Raw genomic sequence first — 24,339 nt, 5'->3', positions numbered from 1 at the left:
GTAAGGATTGGCGCTGGGAGGACTTCTCATTCAGTGGCTTCCCTTTTCTCTGTAACAGAGCAGTTTAGTCATTTGCTGAGAATGAGGGGGGAAATGAAGGGATAAGAGGTCTAAGAGTAGAGAATGTGTACTGGTCAGCGTAGAGACTAGGAGAGCAAACTGAATGGATAAATACACCAGGATCGTTGGGCAGCATTGCTTAGCACGCTGGGTGCAGGCATGGGGAGGGCCAACAAGGGGATTCAGCTAGGACTTTGGTTCTCTCTTCTTGATTTCGGAACCCCTTTACATGTTTAAGTGATGGCTCCAGAGAACTTCTGTTTATGTAGGATGTATTAATAATTATTCGATTAGAAATTAATACTGGGAAATTTAGGGGTGCCTAGGTGGCTCAGTCAGTTACGCATCTGACCCTTGATTTCAGCTCAGGTCAGGATCTCAGGGTCATGAGATCGAGCCCCCTGTCAGGCTCCTCCCTAGACATGGAACCTGCTTGAGATTCATTCTTTCTGTCTGCCCTCCCCCAACCCCCTTATTTGTGCATGTGTGCACTTTCTCTCAAAAAAATTAATAAAGAATTAAAAAATTAAAACTGGGAAATTTAAAAGTACTTAGACTGCTTGTTGACTTCTATTTCATACCGTAATAAACCCGTGTGTTAACATAATGCTTTTATGAAAACTATTTCCAAAACAAAATAGTAAGAAGAATGATGTTTTACACTTTTGCAAATCTTTTTAATCCCTGGTATGTTAGAAGACAGGTGGATTCTCCTGTTTTTCCCTTCAGCCTGTTGTGATATGTTGTTTTTGTTCAAGTTTATGAGGAAACTTCATCTTCACACAGCTAGGTAGTTGGAAAAGGTAGTATTTTATAGCCTTTTCAGATAATTGTGGGTATTCTTCTTTGAGACTGTACTAAAACTACACAGATGGTAAATTTCTTAAAGACGAGAGTATGGATTCTGACCGATAACAGTGACTTTTTTTTTCCCCCCAAGATTTTATTTTTAAGTAATCTCTACACTCAAAATGGGGCTCGAACTTAAAACCCCCGATCAAGAGTCCTGTTCTCCAGTGGCTGAACCAGCCAGGTGCCCCATCAGTGAGCTTTTTGTATATTACAGTTATTGATCTATTATGTTCCAGATCTGTTCTGATCTGTTCTTATAAATCTTTTGCTTTTGCATAATTTTGGAACTTGTTGCCTTTGTACTGTCATAGTTTGCTGAGTTACATAGATTTTCTACATGGTGATATGTTTCATTAGATGATATAAAAAATGTCGTAAATATCATCACTGTTCATCGAAAAGCTTTTAAGTATTGGGAAGCCATCAAGTTCATAGTGATGGCTGCAAGTTTGCCACCATTCTGATTTGTGCCTGAAAGATGGAATTTTATCATAGGCAACAAATAGTATCGTCCTTTTGGTAACAGGCTTTGTTCAGTTTTGAGAAAACATCTGCCAAACAGGAGACAACTTTCCTTCTTTATTATGTAGCAGAACTGCTTTATGTATTTGATTTCATCATACCACTATTAGACAATGAACTCTGAGACATAAATAAAGATCAATACTTACCTTTATTTGTGCTGAGGTTCCAGTGGTTTTCCTCACCGTTGCTTTTGTACCATCAGTGCAAGTATGATCACAGTGAAAATGGGGGCACAAAACCTCTTAGTAGTATTATGGTAATATGTCTGACCTTGCACAACCTCTGAAAAGTTCGTAAGGCCCCCAGAGGTCCATGAACTACATTTTGAGAATTGATGGTCTGGGCTAAGATTTTTCTTAGGTGTGTTCCGTGGAATTGGGGCGTGATAGTAAAAGATGCTACCACAGACTGGACCACAGACTCTGGCCTGGAGAGTCCTTTACTTTCTTCTTACATAACCGCTCTTTCTAAGAGGGTACCAATATGTGCTTGTCAGCTTATTTATATGAAATATGACAGCTAGGGGCATCTGGGTGGCTCAGTCTGTTAAGTGTCTGCCTTTGGCTCAGGTCATGATTACAGGGTCCTGCTCAGTGGGAGTCTGCTTCTCCCTCTCTCTCTGCCTCTCCCCTCACTTGTGCACTCGCTCTCAAATAAATAAAAAAAATAAACTTTAAAAAATATGACAGCTACACGCTATGTAGTCAAAAGAAACAGTTGAGGCTGGGATAAGATTTTGGGAGTGAAGAACTGTAGCTTTCAATACAGATCAGTTCAAAGGATTTAAGGACCAGAGTTCTAGTTGTGCATTTACTCATGAGGTTTAGTTGTGAGAATGTCCCCTGCCCTTTCTAAGGTCTCTCACGCCTAAACTGGGATTGATTATTATTTGCTTCCAACTTTCTCAGGTAGTTTTGATGTTGGGATGATGCCGTCAGTTCCTTATTCCAGGCAGTTCCTTCAACTTTACATCTATAAAGCTGTGCTTCATGTGTGGTAGATGAGTCCGTAAATGTTCATTGAGTTGATGGACTAAAACAAAACTGTTTATCATGGGGATTTTAAACATATACAGAAGGAGAATTATATAATGAACCTCCATCTGTCCTTAACACTTGTAACTCCAAAAAATAAGAACATGTCCTTGTATAAACAAGATGTGATCATACCCAATAAAATCATAGATAGATCCTTAATACCATTAAATACTCCTCTCATGTTCCAATGTCCTCAACTGAAATAAAATATATACATATGTTTTTACAGTTGGTTTGTTCAGATCTGATCCACACAATCCACTCATTCCATTTGTTTACAATGACTTTTGGTTTCTTTTAATCAAGAACATTTTCATTCGCCTTCCCCCCTTTTTTATGCCATTAACTTGTTGGAGAAACTGGCAGTTTGGTAAATGTCCCAGGGTTTAATTGCTTCCCGGCGATGGCGTTTAGCCTTTTCCCCTGTTGCCTACATTTCTAATAAACTAGAGATGAGACCTACCATCAACAGGTGATTGGATGAAGAAGATGTGGGGCGCGCACACACACATACATACAATGGAATATTAGCCATCAAAAAGAATGAAATCTTGCCATTTGCAAGAAGTGGATGGAACTCTAGAGGATATTATGCTAAGCTAAATAGCCAGAGAAAGACAAATACCATACTGTTGCACTTGTGGAATTTAAGAAACAAAACAGATCAACGTAGGGGAAGGGAAGGAAGAATAAAATAAAAACAGAGAGGAAGGCAAACCGTAGGAGAGTCTTAGCTATAGGGAACAAACAGGGTTGCTGGAGGGGAGGTGAGTGCGGGGAAGGAGTACTTGGGTGATGGGCATTAAGGAGGGCACTTGATGTGATGAGCACTGGGTGTTATATGCAACCCAGAAATAACTAAATTCTACTCCTGAACCTAATTATACACTATATGTTAACTAAGTAGAATTAAAAAAAAAAGAAATGAGACTTAAATGTGTGATTAGATTGACATGCAGCTTTTTGTCAAGAATACTTTGTAGATGTGCTGTGTACTTCCTACTTGTATCACATAGGAGAAACACGATGTTTTCCTGATGCCACGCTTGACTGGTGCTTTCAAGTGTGGCAGCCTGAGCTGTCCATTGTTCACCATCAACTTTTCTTGTCATGATCTTAGCATACATGATTATTGCCAGAGTAAATGAGTTTGGGAACTGTGAGGTGCTAAAACGTGTGTGGAGGTATTATTGAGGTACTATTATAATTACTAATAAAATAGGGCAGTAGCTTTATTTGAGCTAAATTATTAGTGGGATAATATCCAAGAGGCATGGCTGTAGATGGTAACAGCATCCAAATTAGGGACTGTAGGCTTAACGGTGAGAATAATATATGTAGTATGGAATTAATATTTTTTTCTCCTACAGATTTAGAGCTTGTCTCGTAACATTGAATCCTATAAAACAAATTAAACGATTTTGTTAATACTTTCAAACCATTTTATGTCTAGATTAAGAATTAATATGATTTTAAGAGTCACTTAATACAAATACAATTAATTGATACAAAAAGATTCCAAGTGACAAAAAGAATTTGGACACACCCTTGGAGCTCTCTGGGAAATGGGAGTTAAGATGTCAGACAACAAATGTTGTTCAGTTGTTTCTGTGGCGAGAAAATAAAGCATTCTATTTTATGTGGTTCATAATGAATTCGTTTGTAGAAATTATCGTTGAAACCAAACATTGGGAAATCAAAACAAAATGAACATTTGGTAAATATAGTTGGTTTCTTCCCTTTGCTGTTGGATGTCTGTTAAAATGATGCTGTAAGAAAAATCCTTCATATTTGGAGCAGGGTAGAGGACAGGTGCCATGTTCAAGAAATCAGTATAATCTCTACAGAATCAAAGTTGACCATGCTCTTGAAAAACGGAAGCGTTTTTAGGTTGACTGTGGCACATGAAATTTTACCCAGGAACATACTAATGTACTTTTTTCTTCAATAGGAAAATAAAAAGTATTTCAAGCGTAGTGAACTTGCAAAAAAGGAAGAGGAAGCATATTTTGAAAGATGTGGCTACAAGGTAGGACTGCCTGCTTTTTTGTTATTGTATATTTCTGAGTTTAAATTTTTACAGCTGTTGTTAAAGTAACAAAATTATTGATCTCTGTTCACTTTATCAATGTTATACATTAGCCTATAAATGAGAAGCCATCTGGAGAGGTATGAGCTTTTTTCTTTTTTTTTTTTTTTTTTTAAATCTTGAATTCAGGAAAATACATGCATGACTTTTGGCTTGGAATGGTTTGGCTTTTTGTGGACAGCATGAAGTGGCTTGAGATCAAAGCTTGAATTGTTGTTTTTTCTTTTAATTCCTGGATCTGATACTGCCTCGTCTTCATCTCCGCCACCACTCCTCTCCCCACCTCTCCCAATAAAAGTCTATTTTAAAGGGTTTCAAAATATTTTATTCATTCAACCACAGTGGCATTACCAGTGGTATTTTCCCCACTTCCACTTGAATATTTTAAGCCATTGTTTTTATGTTTGCATTGTTAATAATTCCTTTTGGCCCTCAGTACCTCTGCCTGAGATAGAATGCCATACAACATTTATATGCTTTTTTGTAATAAGGTATCACATTTCAAACACAGCTTGTCTATTGTATAGAAAAATGTATAGAAATATTTGGTAGAAAGAAATGAGTTGTTTGGAAGACCTGGATATTTTTGAAGCATGACTAAAAGTATCCTTAAGTTTACCCTGTTATTATCCTATTCAGCTGCTATTCTAGTTGAATAATATTTTAGGGTTTTTATTGGGAGGGGTTAAATGTTATGAGGTGAAGTTTTGCTTATTTTAAAAGAAGACTATCTAGTTTGATAATTTTTTGAACAAACTTTAGAGGTTCTGTTGAAGTTTTTGCAGATCATAAATTTGACATCAACGTTTTGCTTGTGAAACGTGTGTATAATACAATATTCTTGTGCATGTCATGGGGAAAGTTCTAGAAATTTATCAGCATAGCATTTTAGAAGGAAGCATGAGGAATGCAAATGGTATGTATATGCATTTGGTTTGGTTTTGTAGTGTTGGCAGAGGGCAAGTGTTAAAAATGTATTTTTATGTTTCTGATCGATTTCTAAAATATGAAAGTTTGCATTTGTATTTTGATATTTTCCATAAATATATTGGTTTCATTTGCTTCCATTTTGGGAAGTTAAAACACAACTTATGTAAATAGCCATTGAATAGATACTCAGAAGAATTCTCATCTTTTGCTTGCCCATCATTGTCTCACTGACACTTGATCTGGAGTGCGAATCATTGACCATAGGTTCAGTCTGCTGACTTGTTGCTTTCCCAAATCCCTAAATTTGAACGTTTCCAACTTTTTGGTAAGGTAGGAAACTAATTTAAAACGGGCAGTTTTGTGTTGTTTTGATTGCTTCAGTGATAGGTCAGTACTTTCTTGTTTGTATAGAGAGAAGCACTGAGGCAAAGTAACTGAAGATACTGCTCCTAACATTGAGTCCTGTTGACAAAATGTCTTCGATTTTTTCCTACAAGTGACGAACTGGCATTCTATAATTAAAAATGCTTTTCGTCCTGAGATTTTGGGAGAAATACCTGTTTTTATGCTTAAAAAAAAGCACAGGGTTTTCGCTCTAAAACATGTTTAATATTCCCTTCTTGGTAGTAATGTAAATACAGCATGTATTACCTTTATTCCTTTATGAAAACTAGTTACCATGTAGAGGCTTGATACCGATTTGGTTTGTGAAAATACAGAAGTTTAGCTTTTTACTTCAACTTTCTGTCAGCACTAATTAACATAACCTTTAGCCATTAACTACAGAATCAGAAATGATGTAATTTTAACCATAGGGCCTTTCTTAATTGAATGTTTTTCCTTAATGTTGACCTTTTATGGTTTTTGTTTTGTTTTGTTTTTAATCTTTGGCATTTTATTTTATTTTTTTTAAAGATTATTTATTTATTTATTAGACAGAGAGACAGCCAGTGAGAGAGGGAACACAAGCAGGGGGAGTGGGAGAGGAAGAAGCAGGCTCATAGCGGAGGAGCCTGATGTGGGGCTCGATCCCATAACGCCAGGATCACGCCCTGAGCCAAAGGCAGACGCCCAACCGCTGTGCCACCCAGGCGCCCCTAATCTTCTTTGGCATTTTAGATTAGTCTCAGGATCAGATGGGAAACCATGTTTCAGTATGTTTTTACAGACCACACCATGGGGCTTATAAATCGCTGAACTTAATTTTCCTAAACTGTGAGCTGGGCGGCAGACTCAAGAAAACAACATGAGGAGATTTTTTCCCCCTGCAGGTCTGCATGTGCAAGAACGTCCACTCTGTGTGGGATGAGTGGAAGGCGCCATGGCTGTTGTTGATGCTGTGGTGCTGTATTTCCCTGGGTTCATAACTCATTTTGGGGGCAAATTCTCTGTAGCTTTGGGAGTGTTTCTCCATGTCCAGCAGTGATCTCGGTGCACTTGGAATCCTACCTTTCTTTCTTTTTTTTTTTTTTTTAAAGATTTTATTTATTTATTTGACAGAGATAGAGACAGCCAGTGAGAGAGGGAACACAAGCAGGGGGAGTGGGAGAGGAAGAAGCAGGCTCATAGCAGAGGAGCCTGATGTGGGGCTTGATCCCATAACGCCGGGATCACGCCCTGAGCCGAAGGCAGACGCTTAGCCGCTGTGCCACCCAGGCGCCCCTGGAATCCTACCTTTCAAAAAGGAGGGTAGGGAAAAGCAGGAGCTTGAGGCTTCACAGTTTTCTTAGAAATTCTTTTTTTGGGTCTTCATTTAAAACCCAGAGCAAGGATCAGATAACCCTGTAGGATGAGTTTCTCAAAGAAGAGAAGCAAGTTGATTATTTTTAAGAAAAATAAAATTCTTTAGAGTCTAGGGAGAAAGGCATCTAAATTTCAGCCCTTTTAAAAGTTTTTTGATTTTGGAAACCATTATATTTCTGTCACTTTTCAGTAGCAAGAATGCTGTCTTCTGTGTGCATGTTTGCTACTTGTGTCCCTAAAATGGAGGAGTCTGAGTTTTCAAAAGCATGTACATTTTAGGAGGTTTTCCTTGGAACATCTAGAAGAACCTTCAGTATTTAAAACATGTTTAATTTCCATGACCAGTTAATGCATAGAATGGTAAATATTAGCTGTATTATATTGTAAAAGCTGAATTTTATTTGTTTTGGCTATTAATACAGATACAGCCAAAAGAGGAGGACCAGAAACCATTAACTTCTTCAAATCCAGTGCTAGAACTTGAATTGGCAGAGGAAAAGTTACCTATGACTCTTTCTAGGCAAGAGGTAAGTCTGTGTATGAGTGTTTCATGAAAACAAAGAAAAACTCTCCAGAGCAGTTGCATTTATCTCCAGTTCTTTCCAGTAAGCTCCATGTCATTATTGCCTATATAACATGTCTGGCTGAACTAAATAATGTGCAGCTAGCCAGTTTTCTTCTTGAGGTTCTAAATTAATCTCTGCTTTTTTTTTTTTTAAGATTTTATTTATTTAATTGAGAGAGATTGCACGTGCTTGAGCACGGGGGAGGGGCAGAGGGAAAGGGAGAGGGAAGAAGCAGACTCAGATCATGACCTGAGCCAAAGGCAGATGCTTAACCGGCTGAGCCACCCAGGCGCCCCAGTCTCTGCTTTTCTTGATAATCTTAAACTTTAAAATAATATATTTTTCTAAACTTTTAAAAACTAAACACATTGTTCTAAATATGTATATTTTAAGTAATTATACATAAATTATTTGTCTTAATTATTTTAAATATCCGTTTTGTAATTTAATACATCTTTCTAGGCCAAAACACAGATCTATATAATTTTTTATGATTATATAATTTCCCATATTTTAAAAACTTATTATTTTAAAAACCAAATAGTAATGGTTATTTAGATTGCTTCAGCATTTCCTTATTATAAATCCTACTAAGATAAACATCTTTATACAGATGTCATTGCATACATTCTAACGTATGATTGTTTCCTTTAGAAAGTTTGCGAGAAGCATGATTTCTGGAGTCTGTTGACTAAAGACTGTACATTTGTACAACTTGGGGTATATATCACCACAGGGCTCTGTAGACATGTTGTCTCAGTTTGTACACTTAACTACGGTGCTCGTCTCTACTCTGGTCAGTATCAACTGCTTTTCTGAAAAAACCAGAAATAAAAATTTCAAGATAATCCTGTGACACGAAGAATACAAACTATACAGAGGGGTACCAAACAAAAATGAACTTGGGAGAGGAGTAAAGGACGGCTGACTCTAAATGCTGTCATGGGAAAGTTAGATGAAGGAATTTGGAATATCTCGCACGAGGAGAAGAATATTAGAGGCCTTAAAAAAAAAATCCATTGACCACAACTGTAATTTTGAAAAACAATTTCATATTCCCTGTGGTTTCATAAAGTAGAACTAAGATAAATGGGTAGAATTTTGAGGGAGGGAGGTTTTAGTTGATTGTGAGAAGTAAAACCTATCTGTCCAAAACTGGGATGGGCTGTTGCATAAAGGGGTGTGGGCCTTGTCACTTGCGTACCTGGTAGAGGTGTGTTTGAGGTCATGTCTGCATTGATGGGAGATAGCACTGGATGGCCTTTTAAGCTGCTTTTGAGTACCAAGCTTCAGTTATCTCACTGGGAGTTCGACCAGTGGTTTCTGTGCTATTATTTATGTTTCCAGATAAAGTTCTTGGTACTAAAAAACATTTTGGATCAACCTTTATTTTTCTCAGTTATTTTTTTCTTGTTATGAAATGGAATGCATATACAAATAGTGTACAAACCATGCATGTGCAATATAATGGAGGATTATAAAACAGACACCCATGTAATCATCACCCAAGTCAAGACACTGTATTATCAGCTCCTCAAAAGCCTGACCTGTGCCCTGCCCTGATCATTACTCACTTCTCTTCTGGGGGATGAGTGGTTTTAATGTAGTCTCGGAATGCTGACTCGAGGCTCTGGTCCATGAGTTATCAGCTGACTCTGGACTTCATTTTCCTTCTGTATGTAAAAGTTCCCACACCCATCGTAATGTTTTTCTTAGGTAGTCTGGTATACAGATGGAGCCTTTGCTCAAACAGTCAGCCAGAGGACCTTAAACATGGTAGGGTTTTTTAAGGTGTGACAGTAACTTGTTATATCCATTCATGGAAAATTAAAGAAAAAACAAACACAACTGACTTTTTCTATCTGCATTTCAAAATAAGTATTTGGTCACCTAAAGGAGGGTTTACTATTACTAAAAACATTGGAATTGCTATTATTGTTATTGCCTTTTTTTTTTCTTTTTTAAGATTTTATTTGTCAGAGAGACAGAGCACAAGCAGGAGGAGAGGCAGGCAGGGGGAGAAGCAGGCTCTCCACTGAGCGAGGAGCCCGACGTGGGGCTCGATCCCAGGGCACTGGGATCATGACCTGAGCTGAAGGCAGCCACTGCACTGACTGAGCCACCAGGTGTCCCTATTGTTCTTACTTCTTATAGGTCATCAGAAGATTGAGAGAAAGAGGAGAACCAATCAGAGTATTTGGAGAAACTGATTATGATGCTTTTCAACGTTTAAGGAAAATAGAGATCCTCACACCAGAAGTAAACAAGGTAAGAAGTCAGAACAAAACTTGAGAAAGATGACTCTACCACATAAATAAGAATAGTATGGAGTTTGAGTAATTGCATTATTATAGGCAAAGATGGAAGAGTAAAGTTGCCAGATTACTGCTGCTGAATGTAAGTTTTCTTTAATTTTTTTAAAAAGCACCTGTCTTAAGCATATGTAGTTCAGTGCATTTTGACAAATCCACTCCGAGCACATAACCACCATCCTTAGGAAGGTACAGAATGTTTTCCTCACACAAGAAAGTGCCCTAGTGCCCCTCCTTAGCCAGTCCTCTTCCTTCTCCTCAGTGCCTGTGCAAACAGCTTTGAAAATTCTATCAGTATAGATTAATGTTGCTTGTTCTGCATTTCATATAGATGGAGTCATGAGAGTATGCCTGGCTTCTTATGCTGAGCATATTTTTAAAAAAATTATTGTTTCTACAGAAATCAGTAGTTTGTTCCTTTTCATTGCTGATGATAGTTGTCGGGATATACCATCACTTGTTTGCAGCTTCGGGCTGTTACGAATAACACTGCTAGGAACATTGTTAAACAAGTCTGTTTGGACCTGTGTTAACTTCTCTTCGGTAAATATGTTCTATCTCTCGGTAAATACCTGAAGTAGAATTGCTGAATAATAAAAGTAAATGTGTGCTTTAGTTCTTAAGAAATGCCAAATATTTCTAAATGTCATCAGTATTTGTTATTTTAAGTCTTTTAAATGGTAACCATTCTCTTGTATGTGTGGTAATATTTCCTTGCAGTTCTATTTATAGCCTCCTGTTAACTAAGGGTAATGAGTGTCTTTTCGTAGACTTATTGCCCATATATTTCTCTGGGCAACGTGTGTTAAAGTCTTTTGTTCATGTTTTAATTGGGTTGTTTGCCCTTTTATTTTTGAATTGTAGGAGTTCTTTGTGTATTCTGAATACAAGTCCTTTGCAGATGTACAGATATATGGTTTGTGACTATTTTCTGCTAGTCTTTGGCTTACCTGTTCTTTTCATGGTGTCTTTTGATGGGCAGAAGTTTTAAATCTCGATGAAGTCCACTGTTTTCTTTTATGGTTACCGCTTCTGGTATTTTTCTTAAGAAATATTTGCCTATCCCAAGGTTTTGAAGAGATACTTTATTTTCTCTAAAAGCTTAACAGTTACAGCTTTGATCTTGTTTTATAGCTCAGCAGATGGTCTGTCTTGCTGAATATTCCATAGGCTCCTGGAAAGAATGTCTTTTATACGTTGGGTAAATGTCAGTTACAGTAGTGTTGTTCAGATCTTCTGTGGTCTTAATAACTTACCTATTTGCTCTGTCAATTACTGAGAGACAGGTGTGGTGATCTATGGCTACGTAACAAACCACCCCAAAACTGAGAAGCTTCAAACAGTTATTATAAAATCTTTTTCAGTCCTCTATGTCTGTAACAACTACTCTGAAACTTAGTAACTTTTTTTTTTTTGAGATTTTATTTATTTATTTGACAGAGATAGAGACCGCCAGCGAGAGAGGGAACACAAGCAGGGGGAGTGGGAGAGGAAGAAGCAGGCTCCCAGCGGAGGAGCCTGATGTGGGGCTCGATCCCATAACGCCGGGATCACGCCCTGAGCCGAAGGCAGACGCTTAATGACTGTGCCACCCAGGCGCCTCTGAAATTTAGTAACTTAAGATAATTTATTATTATCTCTTATGGTTCTGTGGTTTAATTGGGGGTGAACTGGACAGTTTTTTTGCTTGGAGTCTCGCATGTGATTGCAGTCAGATGTCGACTGTCGCCAAGGTCATCCGAAGGCTCCCTTGGACTGGCCTTCCAACTGCGTAATACCTTAGAGGTCCAGCTGTGTGATAGTGTATGTCAGAATTTCCTTCTTTTTTAAGGCTTAATGATACTGTTTTGTATGGATGGATCCCATTTTGTTTATCCATTCAGCTTCAGTGGACGTTTGAGTTGTTGCTACCTTTCAGCTGTTGTGAGTAATGCTGCTTTGAACATAGGTTTACAAATACCTGTTTGAGTCCCTGCTTTCACTTCTTTTATGTACACGACGGGTGTAGACTTGGTGGATCCCACAGTCATTCTGTTGAACTTCTTTCTTTTAAGCATAAATGAATAAAATGTTCTTCCGCTGTAATGTTTACAGCAATTTTTTGAAAAATTTTCAGTCCTGTTTAAAACCTTACATTGTTAGTTAGTGGTTTTTGTAATGCTTCATATTTACCAACTTTTATTTCTTTTCTATATCCTGAGTTCCTTTCTTTATCGGAAGACGGTATTAAAATACTAATGTGAACTACTAAATTAGTATGTGGTTTAATTTTTCTAGTCCTGTTTCATTCCTTGAAAAATTGTCACTATTAATACTAATTTATTACAACCTGTTGTATTTTAATCTTGCTCAAGCTTGTCCCAGATACTAAAGGGTTCATTTGTAAGTTTTTTAAAAATTGAGGTATAATTGACGTTATTACATTATATTAGTTTCAGATGTACAACTTAGTGATTTGAGATTTATGTTGTGAAATGATTCCCCACCATAAGTGTGGTTAATACCTGTCACCATACATAGTTACAAATTTTTTTTTTCTTGTGGCGAGGACTTTCAAGATCTACTCCTACCCGTTTTTAAGTAGGCAGTACAGTATTAACTGTGGTCACCATGCTGTGCATTTTATCCTGGTGACTTATTTTATTATTGGAGCAGACTGTTTGAAGGTGATAACATAAGTGTGAATGCATTCTAAAGCTCTCCATATTTACTCCTCCCGACCACATCTTATGTTTTTGATGTCACATTTTATGTGTTTTTCTTTAATGATTGTAGTTATAGGTATTTTTACTACTTTTGCCTTTATAAGTGATTAGTCTACCACCTTTCTATATATTTACCTATTCCAGTGAAGTTTATATTTTCATATGTTCTTACTAATTAGCCGCCTTTTCAGCTTAAAGAAGGCCCCTTAACATTGCTTGTAAGGCTGGTTTAGTGGCCATGAACTCATTTAGTTTGCTTGTCGGGGAGACTTTTTATCTCCAATTCTGAATGATGACTTTGTGATGTAGAGTATTCTTGGTTGGAAGTTCTTTCTTGCAGCACTTTGAATGTAGTATGCCTTACCCGCTTTTGTCCTGCAACATTTCTGCTGAAAAATCTGCTGATAGTCTTATGTGCACAACAAATGGTTTTCCTTTTGCTACTTTTAATATTCTCTCCGTGTCTTTACTTTTTGATATTTTAATTAGAATGTGTCTTGGTGGGGGTACATGTAAATTTTTGAAGTGATCGCCATCCATTTTCCACAGCAGCTGCACCATTTTACGTTAACAGCAATGAAAGGTTCCATTTCTCCACATCCTAGCCAGCACTTACTACTTACTATTATTTTTGATCATAGCCATCCTGATGGATTTGAAGTGGTACCTTATTGTGTGTGTGGTTTTTTTGTTTTTTAAGATTTTTATTTATTTGAACGAGAGAGAGCACAAGCAGTGGGAAAGGGGAGAGGGAGAAGCAGACTCCCCGCTGATCAGGGAGCTGGATGCGGGCTCCTTCTCTGGATGCCAGGATCATGACCTGAGTCGAAGGCAGATGCTTAAAGGACTGAGCCACCCAGGCGTCCCCTTATCTGTGGTTTTGATTTGCATTTTCCTAATGACTAGTGATGTTAAGCGTCTTTGTGTTTGCCTACTGGCCTTTTATGTGTGGTCATCTATTCAAGACCGTTGCCCATTTTTAGTGTTTGTTGTTGTTATTGTTATATTGTAGCAATTCTTTATATATTGTGGATATCAGTCTTTATCAGATTAGTGACTTGTAAATATTTCTCCCATTCCACTGGTTATCTTTTCACTCTGTTGATAGTATCTTTGCAGAAAAGTTTTTAATTTTGATGAAGTCCAACATGTACCTATTTTGTTCTTTTGTGTTTTTGGGTTTTTTTGCCTGTGCCTTCGGTGTTGTATCCAAGAAGTGATTGCCAAATCCAGTATCATGAAGCTTTTCCCATGTGTTGTCTTCTGGGAGTTCTATAGTTTTAGCTCTTAAATGTACATCTTCGATCCATTTTGAGTTTTTGTATGTGGTGTAAGGTATGGGTCCAGCTTTAAAGCTGCTTCTGTTTTTATCAAATGGTCACAAACTGGGTGTGAATATAATGTGGACTTTGCTGGTTTATTAGAAACCTAGTAAAAGCCTAGTATATAGATGAGACACTAGTTTCCTATTGACATTGCTGAATGTTAAGGGAATTCAGAGTAGTTGCAGTGAGGTTAGACATTTTAAGTAAACTGGGAAAATGGGTTGAGGGCTCTAGTGGAGACCTGGTCACTTGCGCATTTCATAAATTTCAGCATTTATGAATATTCTCATTTGGATTTGTCACCCATATGTTTTATTTTTCTGACCAGAGTAGCTTTCGTGCATACATTCTTTTAAATTTAAATATGTTCATTATAGTTAACTTTGGACAATGATGATAGCCGTGTAATAAATTGAAATCCTACTTGAGTCTCTAGTTTTACTAAGTTCTTAACTCCTGTGGAGGAAAAAAATGAATTGTACTTACTAGTAGTGAAAAATCAAAAGGGAAACATCAGTGAAATTTCATAGTAGGTGTTCTTTTCACCTTTCTCAGGGCTTGAGGAATGATCTGAAAGCAGCTTTGGATAAGATCGACCAACAGTACCTCAATGAGCTTGTGGGTGGTCAGGAACCTGGAGAGGAAGACACACAGAATGATTTGAAAGTTCACGAAGAAAACACCACAATTGAAGAGTTAGAGGTAATCTCTGCACCCACCTGATCTCATTACCCTATCACGTCTTTTATTCCCTGGGGCAGATGCTTGAGTTCATCAGAAGGTTCAGTTCAGAGCACACTACATGGTCTGTGGTCATTACAAACCCTCCCCCCTTTTCTTATTTCATGCTTTTATTTATTCACTCCCTCTTTCCTCATTCTCCACTCACATTACCCTACTTCCTGCCTTCAGAAGTAGTCATTTTGCTATATTGATGTGCACCCTCTTATTTGGTGGTGGTCTTGGGAAACCAGTAATATTTTGTATGCTTGAGTTTTTAATATACGTAAATGATACTATACTGTAGAATTTTTTTTATGTTTCTTTTTTCCACTTGGAACTGTATTTAAGATCCATCCTTGATGCTTTATGTATATCTGAACCTTTGATTTTAACTGCTGCGTAGCATTTCATATTTTGTGGCATTCACTGTCTTTTACTTTTTGTTCCCCCATAATGAGAGCTGGGTTGCTCCCAGCTCCCTGTTACCACAAACAGCTTTGTGATGTGTAGTCTTGTACATAACCCCTGTGGACTCAGAAGCAGGATGGCTGGATTTATATGTGTGTAACTTGTCCAAGTGCTGGCATGTTGCTCTCTGGAATGGCTGTACCAGTCTCCACCCCCATCAGAAGTGTGTGCGTGCCTTTTATTCCCACAGCCCTGCCAACACTTGGCAGTATCTTGCTTTTTAATTTTCGCCAGCGTGCGGAATGTGGAGTGATATATATGTAATCCTAATTAAAAAGCCGTGTTGTACTATTTAAATGTCTAGCTCAAGCAGAAATCATGGCTTAGTTAAAAGCATCTACTGTTTAATAAACATAAACTGTTATTTTTCTGTTTCTTTTCATTCCTGGCTGCACTCTTCGTGAGATCATAGTTGTTTTAATTGTGCCCCCCCCCCCCATTCCCCCAGCACTTATCTGTGGACCCTAAATTTGACAGAAATATGTGAGCAACCATTTCTGGGCTTTCTTTTTTATTAAATAGCTTTATTGAGATACTTTACAGCTTACCCATTTAAAATGTACAGTTCACTGGTCTTTAGTATATTCACAGGTTGATGCAACCATCATCACGACCTAATTCTAGAACATTTCTGTTCCCTTAAAAAGAAATCTATCCATTCGTCAGTTTCCTAAGCCCCTTTTTTTTGTCTTTTGATTCATAAAAGATACCTTGCTTTTTAATTGCAGCGACAAATCTGTGTTTTCTCGTTTTTTAACTTACCTAGAAATTCCTTTGGGCTTTTTAAAAAGAGAAATTAGTATATGTAATAAAGATCCATAGTCAGACTGGTGTTGAGAATGTCTGTTCAGCTGTTGCTCTTTACTAATGAATGGAAGCATTATGTTTTCACAGGCATTGGGAGAGTCTTTAGGAAAAGGCGATGATCATAAGGACATGGACATCATTACCAAGTTCCTTAAGGTATGTGCTTTTAGGCTAGGAAAGGAGGACATTTGGGTTGGTTAGAAACTGTTGTTTAATTTTTGGATGATTTAAGGGTTAAGGCCTGGAAAGGGAATCCCTCAGTAAACATGTTTTGCACGTACACGGTTTATGATATGCTGTGCACTGGATTATAGAGGTTATTAAAGGAGATGTATATTTACTTCATTGCAGCACTTTGAAACTGACTTGTTAATGTAAACAGAAAAGAATCACAGCAGTGGAATGAACAAGAAGTTTGGGGAGTTTAAAATTTTCAAAAAACACTCCAGGAGGGAGTGCAATGAGGGGAGTGTTCCAGAAGCTTTTATGAGTGGTGATGACAGTAAGGAGAGGAAGGAGGTGGGAAGACCTTGGCAGTGAAAAAAACCAAACCCATCAGCAGCCTTCAGAGACTGTTCATTTTCTTGGTTCTAGAGATAGCTGCATATTCCTGCCATGACGAGCTCAGTCCATCTTTCTCCTCAGCAGTTCTTGCCTTATGGGTTTAGGTAGAGTGTACGCAAACGCCGGATTCATTTTAGCATTTCTTCACAGACTTTGTGTTCAGGCCAAGAGATTAAAACGCAGGAAGTGCTTTTACTTGTATTAACAGTTTAAATACAACATAATTAGTTATCAAGATTCTTGGTCTGTTGAGGATATGGCTTGGGAACTAGTGTGAACTGGAATTTCCTCTGTGACAGCCTCTCCTTAGAGAGGCTACCGATAGGTAATGCCACTAGGGGGGTATGTCCTCCTCCACCTTCCCTGTGTACCTGCCTCTAGAAACGGCGCTCCTGATGCATTTAAACCCAAGGGGCACTAGGGTGGCTTTCCGGGGCTGGGTAGAGGGATTATAGTTTCTTTATTTTTGTTTTTTTGTTTTCCTTCTTTCTCCTTTAGTCAGGTGCTTTATTGGGAATATTTAATTAAATCATTGTCTCTACTACAAAAGTCCAGATAGAGGCATGCCCCACTTTATAGTGCTTGGTTTTATTGTGCTTTGCAGATAATGCGGTTTTCTTTGGTGATTTTTTGTTGTTGTTTTGGGTTTTTTGGGGGGAGGGTTTCTTTTTTTTTTTTTCTTGTTTTTTTTCCTTTACAAATTGACAGTTTGTGGCAGCCATGTGTGGAACAAGTGTATTGGCACAATTTTTCCAATAGCATTTGTTCACTTTGTATCTCTGTGTCTCATTTTGGTGATTCTCACAATATTTCAGACTTTTTCATTGTTATTATATTTGTCATGGTTAATAGCGATCAGTGATTAGGACATGAAAGGTCAGATAATGATTAGCATGTTTTAGCAGTAAAGGCGGGAGGAGGAGAGGAAGAGAGAGAATTTCAAGCAGGCTCCATGCCCAGTGCAGAGCCCAGTGCGGGGGCGGGGGGGTGGCCAGTCTCCTGACCCTGAGATCATGACCTGAGCTGAAATCAAGAGTCTGGATGCTTAACCGACTGAACCACCCAGGCATCCCAGCAATAAAGTATTTTTTAATTAAGGTATATACATTTTTTTAATGTAATGCTGTCATACACTTGAATAGACTACATTATAATGTAAACATAATTTTTATATGCATTAGGAAACTAAAAAATTCCTTTGACTCACTTTATTGTGATACTGTATTAATGTGGTGGTCTGGAACCAATCCTGCAGTGTGCATGGGGTGTGCCTGTATTACAACAACATACTTGGAAGATTGATTAAATATCACAACACATATGGTATGATGGCGAATAGGTCTAGGTGGGTTGAATTGTAGTAGAAATATGAGTAAAAGTTTATTTCTGTCAAAGTTACCTATGAAATTTGAAATTTGGTAGTTCTTGTTGGGGAAAACTACAAAACATATATGCAAAATAAGCAGAAATAGTTCATTAAATATTGATGCTATTTTAATTAGAAAAAAATTTATTCTAAAGATGATAATATACTGTTTGGTGTTTTAGAGAACTTTTAAACCTTTTGAACCACTGGGTGGCATCGTAGTCTAAATTTACCCATTCTTTCATCAGTTTCTTCTTGGTGTTTGGGCTAAAGAATTGAATGCCAGAGAAGATTATGTGAAGCGCAGTGTACAGGGCAAACTGAACAGTGCTACTCAAAAGCAGACTGAGTCCTATCTCAGACCCCTTTTCAGAAAGCTTCGGAAAAGGGTAAGGTTCCTTGAAAAATGCTTTTATATAACTGATTTTTTTAAAAAATAGAATATATAAAGTTAGAATAAATGGCAGTCTGTAATTATACACTGTAGCTTCCAAAAATAATTATGCTTTTTTTTCTTTTCTAGAATCTTCCTGCTGATATTAAAGAATCCATAACAGATATTATTAAATTCATGTTGCAGAGAGAATATGTAAAGGTACATTACCGTGCTGGGCATGAGTATCATGGTTATGAGCTTATCTAGGTTGTGTGTGCATAATGTGTTCATTTGGTGTGGGAGTGTTTTACATAGGAGCTTTAATAAATGGGAAATGAATTAGTAGTAAAAGAAAAAAACCCCACAAAACCTTTTATCTAATTCATTGTCAGCTTTATTATTAGGCATTGATAATAAACTTTTCTGACCACATTGATTTTTTTAGTCATTTTAAGGTAGGTGTAGAGATTCTTCAGAGCATGGACTGGATATATAGGCAATGTTCATTTCATGAATGGAATTGGATTTCAAAGATTGTTCAAGATTATGGCTCGGAACAAATTTTCCCATAGAAACAATGTTATGTAGATTAGTTTCCCAGGCCAGCTATAAAAGCCTACTTAATCCGTAATATAGCTAAACTATTGTACTAATCATACAATGGAATTTAACCACCCTTTATACTTGTATGAGAAAATGTTCCAAGTAAGGCCGCCAGAATTCACCCCTCCCATTTCAGAACAGCAACAATAGCAGACCCAGTGTCTTTGCTCCTGCATGGGCTCTAGGAAGTGGCGGCTGGGGGGAAGAGCCCCCCGTGGCCCAGCGCTCCTGGAGTGGAGTTCAGAAAGGGAAGTGGGAGGCTGTCATTTGGTGCAGGGAACGTAAAGAGAATGGCCTGCTGGCCCAGTAATGGGGATTGGACTCGTGCCCCTGCGTCTGGCCCATCAGCAGAGTCTAAAGAGGGAAGCTTCTAGTGCCAGTGCTTCTCAAGAGTGAGGAGGAGGGATTTTCAGTGCAACAGTTCCGCTGACCATTCCAGAGTAGGTGGGGCTCTGGCAGAAAAGTGGGGGTGCCAGGGCTTACTCCTGTGCTCTGAGTATCTGTACTCAAACAGGGGGTCAGCTAGCACGCCTGGGGGACTGGAGCCTTGTGCTAATGATGGGAACATAGTGATTTTTTTCTCCCTCCGTTTGAGAGCCAGTTCCTTTTATCACCGGTAATGTTTTTGTTTTACGCCTGTAAATTTTATTCCTGGATAGTTCCTATTAGTTGCATGGTATTTAGTAAGGACAGTTCCCTTGAAAGGGATCGATAAGTCAGCATCACTGCGAAAGAAATCACGTCACCTGCCTACTAGTGAGCATGCCTTTCCTCTTGTTACTTTTTACATTTTCATATTTGAGAAGCAGGTGAAAGTTCATTTTGTGTAAACTGCAGAAGAACCAAGAAACTTCAATAACCTAATTGGACAGCTTTCTTTAGAAATTCGGGGAGACTAAATACCGAGAATTTTATCATTTAACATCCAGTGCGAAAATTGACACAAGTCAGAATCTGTGATAAAAGTGTGTAACATGCCCTTTAAAATGAAGCTTTATAAAACTGGGTAGAGCAAATTCAAATTTGTCTTCAGGGTAGAAAACGATCTTCCAGTTAGCCTGTTTCTAGTACCTGATTTTTAAAATCAACTCTGCTTATCAGTCACATAGCTATTTGGTTTTTAAAATTAAAATCTCTTCAAGACCTGACTGTATGAGCTACTCTGTTTTATTCTCCTTTTTTTCCTCCTAGGTAGCCAGGCTGGCTGGGTTTAGAAAAAAAACCATTTGTCTTCATCGGTTTCTATCTTTACGTTTTGTAGCTTTTATTTTAAGGTTCTTGGCAGGTGGGAAGTGTAGAGGGGCCAAAGTGAAGCGATCTCATCCTGTAACTATTCAGCTCAAGGGTTAGTATTTAATCTCTGTTTACACATCTGCTGTGGACCCTGTGTGATAGTCCCAGCTCACGGAGCCCCTGCTGCTTTCAGAGGCCGCACTGCTGTGCAGACAGTGAGTCTAGTTGCAGGTTGGCTTATGAAAAACCAGTTAGCCTCCATCTTCTACGTGTGACCACCTGTGGAGAAGACTGGGTGTAAAGGAGACCCAAACTAGAGTTTCTGTCAGCACATCAGATTACCTACCTGGTAATTCCAGATCTGAAATGTATTAATAGCCATTGCACAAAGGCTGCAAAAGAATGTTTGTCTTTTTACTCACAGGATTAGCTTTGGTTTCTGGTTTTCCATGGACGTTTGTGGTCCTGGACAGGGCAGTTCGTCACCCCATATTTTAATTTCTTTTGTTTGAATAGTGGGACTGGTAATACTTTCAACATGCTCAGGAGATGGAGGAAAATTATGTCATAAAGGGCTGTGAGACACTTCACAAATTGGGACCAACCCAATAGTTTTGCTTTTCTGATCTCTTTAAACTTTCTTTTTAGGCTAATGATGCTTATCTTCAGATGGCCATTGGAAATGCCCCTTGGCCCATAGGTGTCACCATGGTTGGTATCCATGCCAGAACTGGTAGAGAAAAGATTTTTTCTAAGCATGTTGCACATGTTCTAAATGATGAAACGCAGCGGAAATACATTCAGGTAAGCAATTGGGAGAGAAAGAAATTGCTCTGGAGGTTAACATTCTACAGTTCCCAAACTGTCAATTTTGATAGCAGATGAAGAATTATAGCACATTGGATGTGGTATGATAGGACACAAGTCCACTTTCCATAAGTACTTATGCTTAAGACCTCTTCACTGAATACAGTAGAAACCTTGTAAGTTTCATATATGACGCAAGACAGGGTGAGGCATTGTGCTTTGATTACCTCTGTGTTGAAATAATGCTCTTTCAGTTGGCTTTGGGAGTTTGGTGAAGGACAAATTTAGACTATTTAGCAGTAAATCTCATTTTGTTATTTACCAGATAGATTTAACATCTACTGGGCCAAAAAGAAGGTATGAGTAGTAAAAATCTGGCTTTAACGAATGTATTTTTCAGTAACATTTAATGACACTTCCCGACACAAACAGGGCTAAAGGGTTAATAGTTTATTTTCTTATGATCCTCTGTGCCTCACATAAACTTGTTTGCATTGTTGTTGGGTAAAACTTTTCTCCTTAGTTGGGGGGAAAAAAAAGTCAACTGTTATCCCACTTTTGCCAAATTGTCAAAAATCCCAGATTGTGTCTGTATAATGACTTGTGCCGGATGTTAATTCTAAAGTTTGAAGATGATACTCAGGAAGTTTACTTAAAATGTAAAATTTGCTTAGAATGCATAACGTGCTTTCAGATTTTGTGCCAGAGAGCAATTATTACCATATTCATGAATTATCTTGTTACGTGATTTCAATTCCAAGTGCTGAAGATTAACTTGTGCGTCATGCTTTATGCCTTATTCATATATATTAGCATTTTCAAATAGTTCAGCCTGACTCCCTAATATGAGTCGTAGAATTTAGGGAGTTCAAATATACTTGTTGAAGTTCACAGACCTTTCCATTTTTTAATAACCACCGGTGACTGTGTTTTTCCACTTTTCATACACGAAAAATCGAAGCAGTATTTCATTTTGTCCCAGCTCTGTCGTAAAGGGACAGTGGAGGCTGGTGTGAGGGGTCAGCTGATGCTTCAGCTTGTTGTTCCCTTGGAGGGATATGGGTCAGTGTTGCTCGAGCTTCCACTTTCTTTTTAATTTTTTTAAATATGCCAAATATCTTAATTTTTTTCTAAAAAAGAAAAAAATTGTGTGGTTCTATTTTTAAAATAGTGGCACCAAATTAGCATTCTGTAAGGACAAATAAAATGCTCACTTCTGATATCTTAACATCAACCTAACAACATAGGTCAATCAGCTCAAGGCCAAAGAACACTGCCATCTCCACGTGAGAGCTTTATGAAGAAGTTCTTGATGGCGGTGAACAGGGTAATTTGCTAAGCTGTCTTTTGAGTCCTCCTGTGACTTTGGTGTTTAGGTGAGGTGGATTTGGACTATCCTTAAAAAAAGGAACACTTTAAATACACTGTTTGAAGATTAAGTCAGGGGTTGACAAACTTTGTCTTAAAGGATCAGGTAGAAAATACGTGAGGCTTTGCATTTCCCAGGGGTCTGTTGCACGTCTTGGACCCCGCACCTGTGATGGGAAAGGAGCTGTTGGCTGCGTTCCAGGAAAACTCCACTTAGGAAAGAAGCAGGGTGGCCTGCGGACCCTAGTTTGTTGACCTCTGGTGACTGCCTGACCAATGCACTTTCTACCTTAAGATATTGGCTGAGTAGGTAATAATGGAAGTCCTTCAGGAAGGTAACTATTTCTTACTATATCGAGGTGCAATAAACCTCTAAAAGGCAGTGAGCGTGTGAGGCGGACTCCCCTTCATTGTACGGCTCAGTGATTCTCAGTATGCGTGATAATTGGTTTACCAAGACAGAAAACAACATCTCGATACAGAACGTTTCTAACAGCACCCCAGAAGTTTGTTCATGCCTTCTCCCAGTCCTAGTCCTCTTGCCATCAAAAGTAACCACTCTTCTGACTTGTGTTGCTATAGGTTAATTTCGCCTGTTCTGGACATCATTTAATGGAATCTTGGATGTATGGGATAATTATTTTTTTACTTAGAAATCCTGGTGAGAAGTACCTGTGTTAGGATATATGGTTGAAAACAATTTTATTGTACCATGATTTCATCTTTGGGTTTTATGCAAACCTCTGTAGAATTTAAACTGTGAAAGTTGTTTGTTCTCTTGCTCACAAAAATTAAACACACCACAGGGAGGGTTTTTTCACCATGCACATCAAAGAAAGGTTGTGTCGTTTATTAGTCTCAAATCTGGGGTTCGATTTAAATTGGTGTTAGTAACTTCAAGAACTTTGTTTGCCAAATACGGATGGCACTTTTGGCCTAGATTCGGATAAAGCTTCTTTTATACAGATTATAGGAAGCTCTTGGTTATTGAGAGACTTCATAATTGAGTCATTTAAAGACATCTCTTAAAAAGGTTCACGTCTTGGCCATTCTTTACTTGTCTGTAAAGACGAGGAGGAGGAAAAGCTGAAATGCATGTCAGGTAGCTGTTAGCTCGGCGGTCCACTCTCCACTCTTCCTCCCCTTGTCCTGTGCCCCAGAAACCTGGCTTTTATGAACAACATTGCTTTTTGGTTTCCAGTTGGGGTAGGCAGTGAGAGGGACGGTAAGGCATTTGTAGGTGGGAGAAGCGCAGGTTTGAGGTGTTTATTTCCCTGCCTTCCTCCCTGTGGGGTCACTGAGGATCGATGGCATTTCCTACCCAAGGCCGTAGCTTCTCCCAGATGGCCATCTGCATACAGTTACCTTCTCTGGGCTTTGGTTAACTACTCCCCCTTCCCCCCCGCCCCCTTCAGAGCACAGGCTGGCTACTGCTTCCCAGTGTTGCTAGCTCTGGGGTACTCTGCTATCTCCTATCGATCCCAAGTCCTGCCCATCCCATGCCTTTGTAAAGTTCTTGGAATTACCATCAAATTTTTGAGTTTGTGCTCTTTGTTTCCTACTGATAACATCCCTGATATATCTAGATTAATTGATCTGTGTACTGTGTTACAACAGATTTCTTTGGGGATTAGATGATTGAGGAGTAAGATTCATTCTGAATAATTTTTCTTAGAGTTGCACTGTTTCAAAAGGCAAGTGTCCTGTAACAGTCTGCTCTGACAAGTTGTTTGCAGTAGTATTAAGTTAGTAAATTCCCTAGTAAATTCCCACGATCCCAGCATTTTCTGTTATTTCAATCCATATTTCGGGTTTTGGCATATATACTGGCATTCGCCAAATTTATTTGTTCATGGAACATTTGAAAATTTATAATATAT

General features: G+C 38.3%; 1 protein-coding gene across 1 annotated transcript in view; it reads left to right on the top strand.

Moving 5' to 3' along the window:
* PRPF18 (pre-mRNA processing factor 18) overlaps window positions 1-24,339 on the top strand; it is a 45,070-nt gene that overhangs the window by 11,640 nt on the left and 9,091 nt on the right. Inside the window, exons 2-9 of the mRNA XM_040645389.1 lie at window positions 4,426-4,503; window positions 7,659-7,763; window positions 9,957-10,070; window positions 14,700-14,846; window positions 16,230-16,298; window positions 18,321-18,461; window positions 18,596-18,667; window positions 20,933-21,088. Of these exons, the coding sequence (XP_040501323.1) occupies window positions 4,426-4,503; window positions 7,659-7,763; window positions 9,957-10,070; window positions 14,700-14,846; window positions 16,230-16,298; window positions 18,321-18,461; window positions 18,596-18,667; window positions 20,933-21,088 (882 nt within the window). The remainder of the gene's footprint in view (window positions 1-4,425; window positions 4,504-7,658; window positions 7,764-9,956; window positions 10,071-14,699; window positions 14,847-16,229; window positions 16,299-18,320; window positions 18,462-18,595; window positions 18,668-20,932; window positions 21,089-24,339) is intronic.

The sequence above is a fragment of the Ursus maritimus genome, unplaced genomic scaffold, assembly GCF_017311325.1.
Source record: "Ursus maritimus isolate PB19 unplaced genomic scaffold, ASM1731132v1 scaffold_31, whole genome shotgun sequence".
Taxonomy (NCBI): domain Eukaryota; kingdom Metazoa; phylum Chordata; class Mammalia; order Carnivora; family Ursidae; genus Ursus; species Ursus maritimus.
Note: the sequence above shows the minus strand (reverse complement) of the source record. Positions and strands in the feature narration are given on the sequence as shown.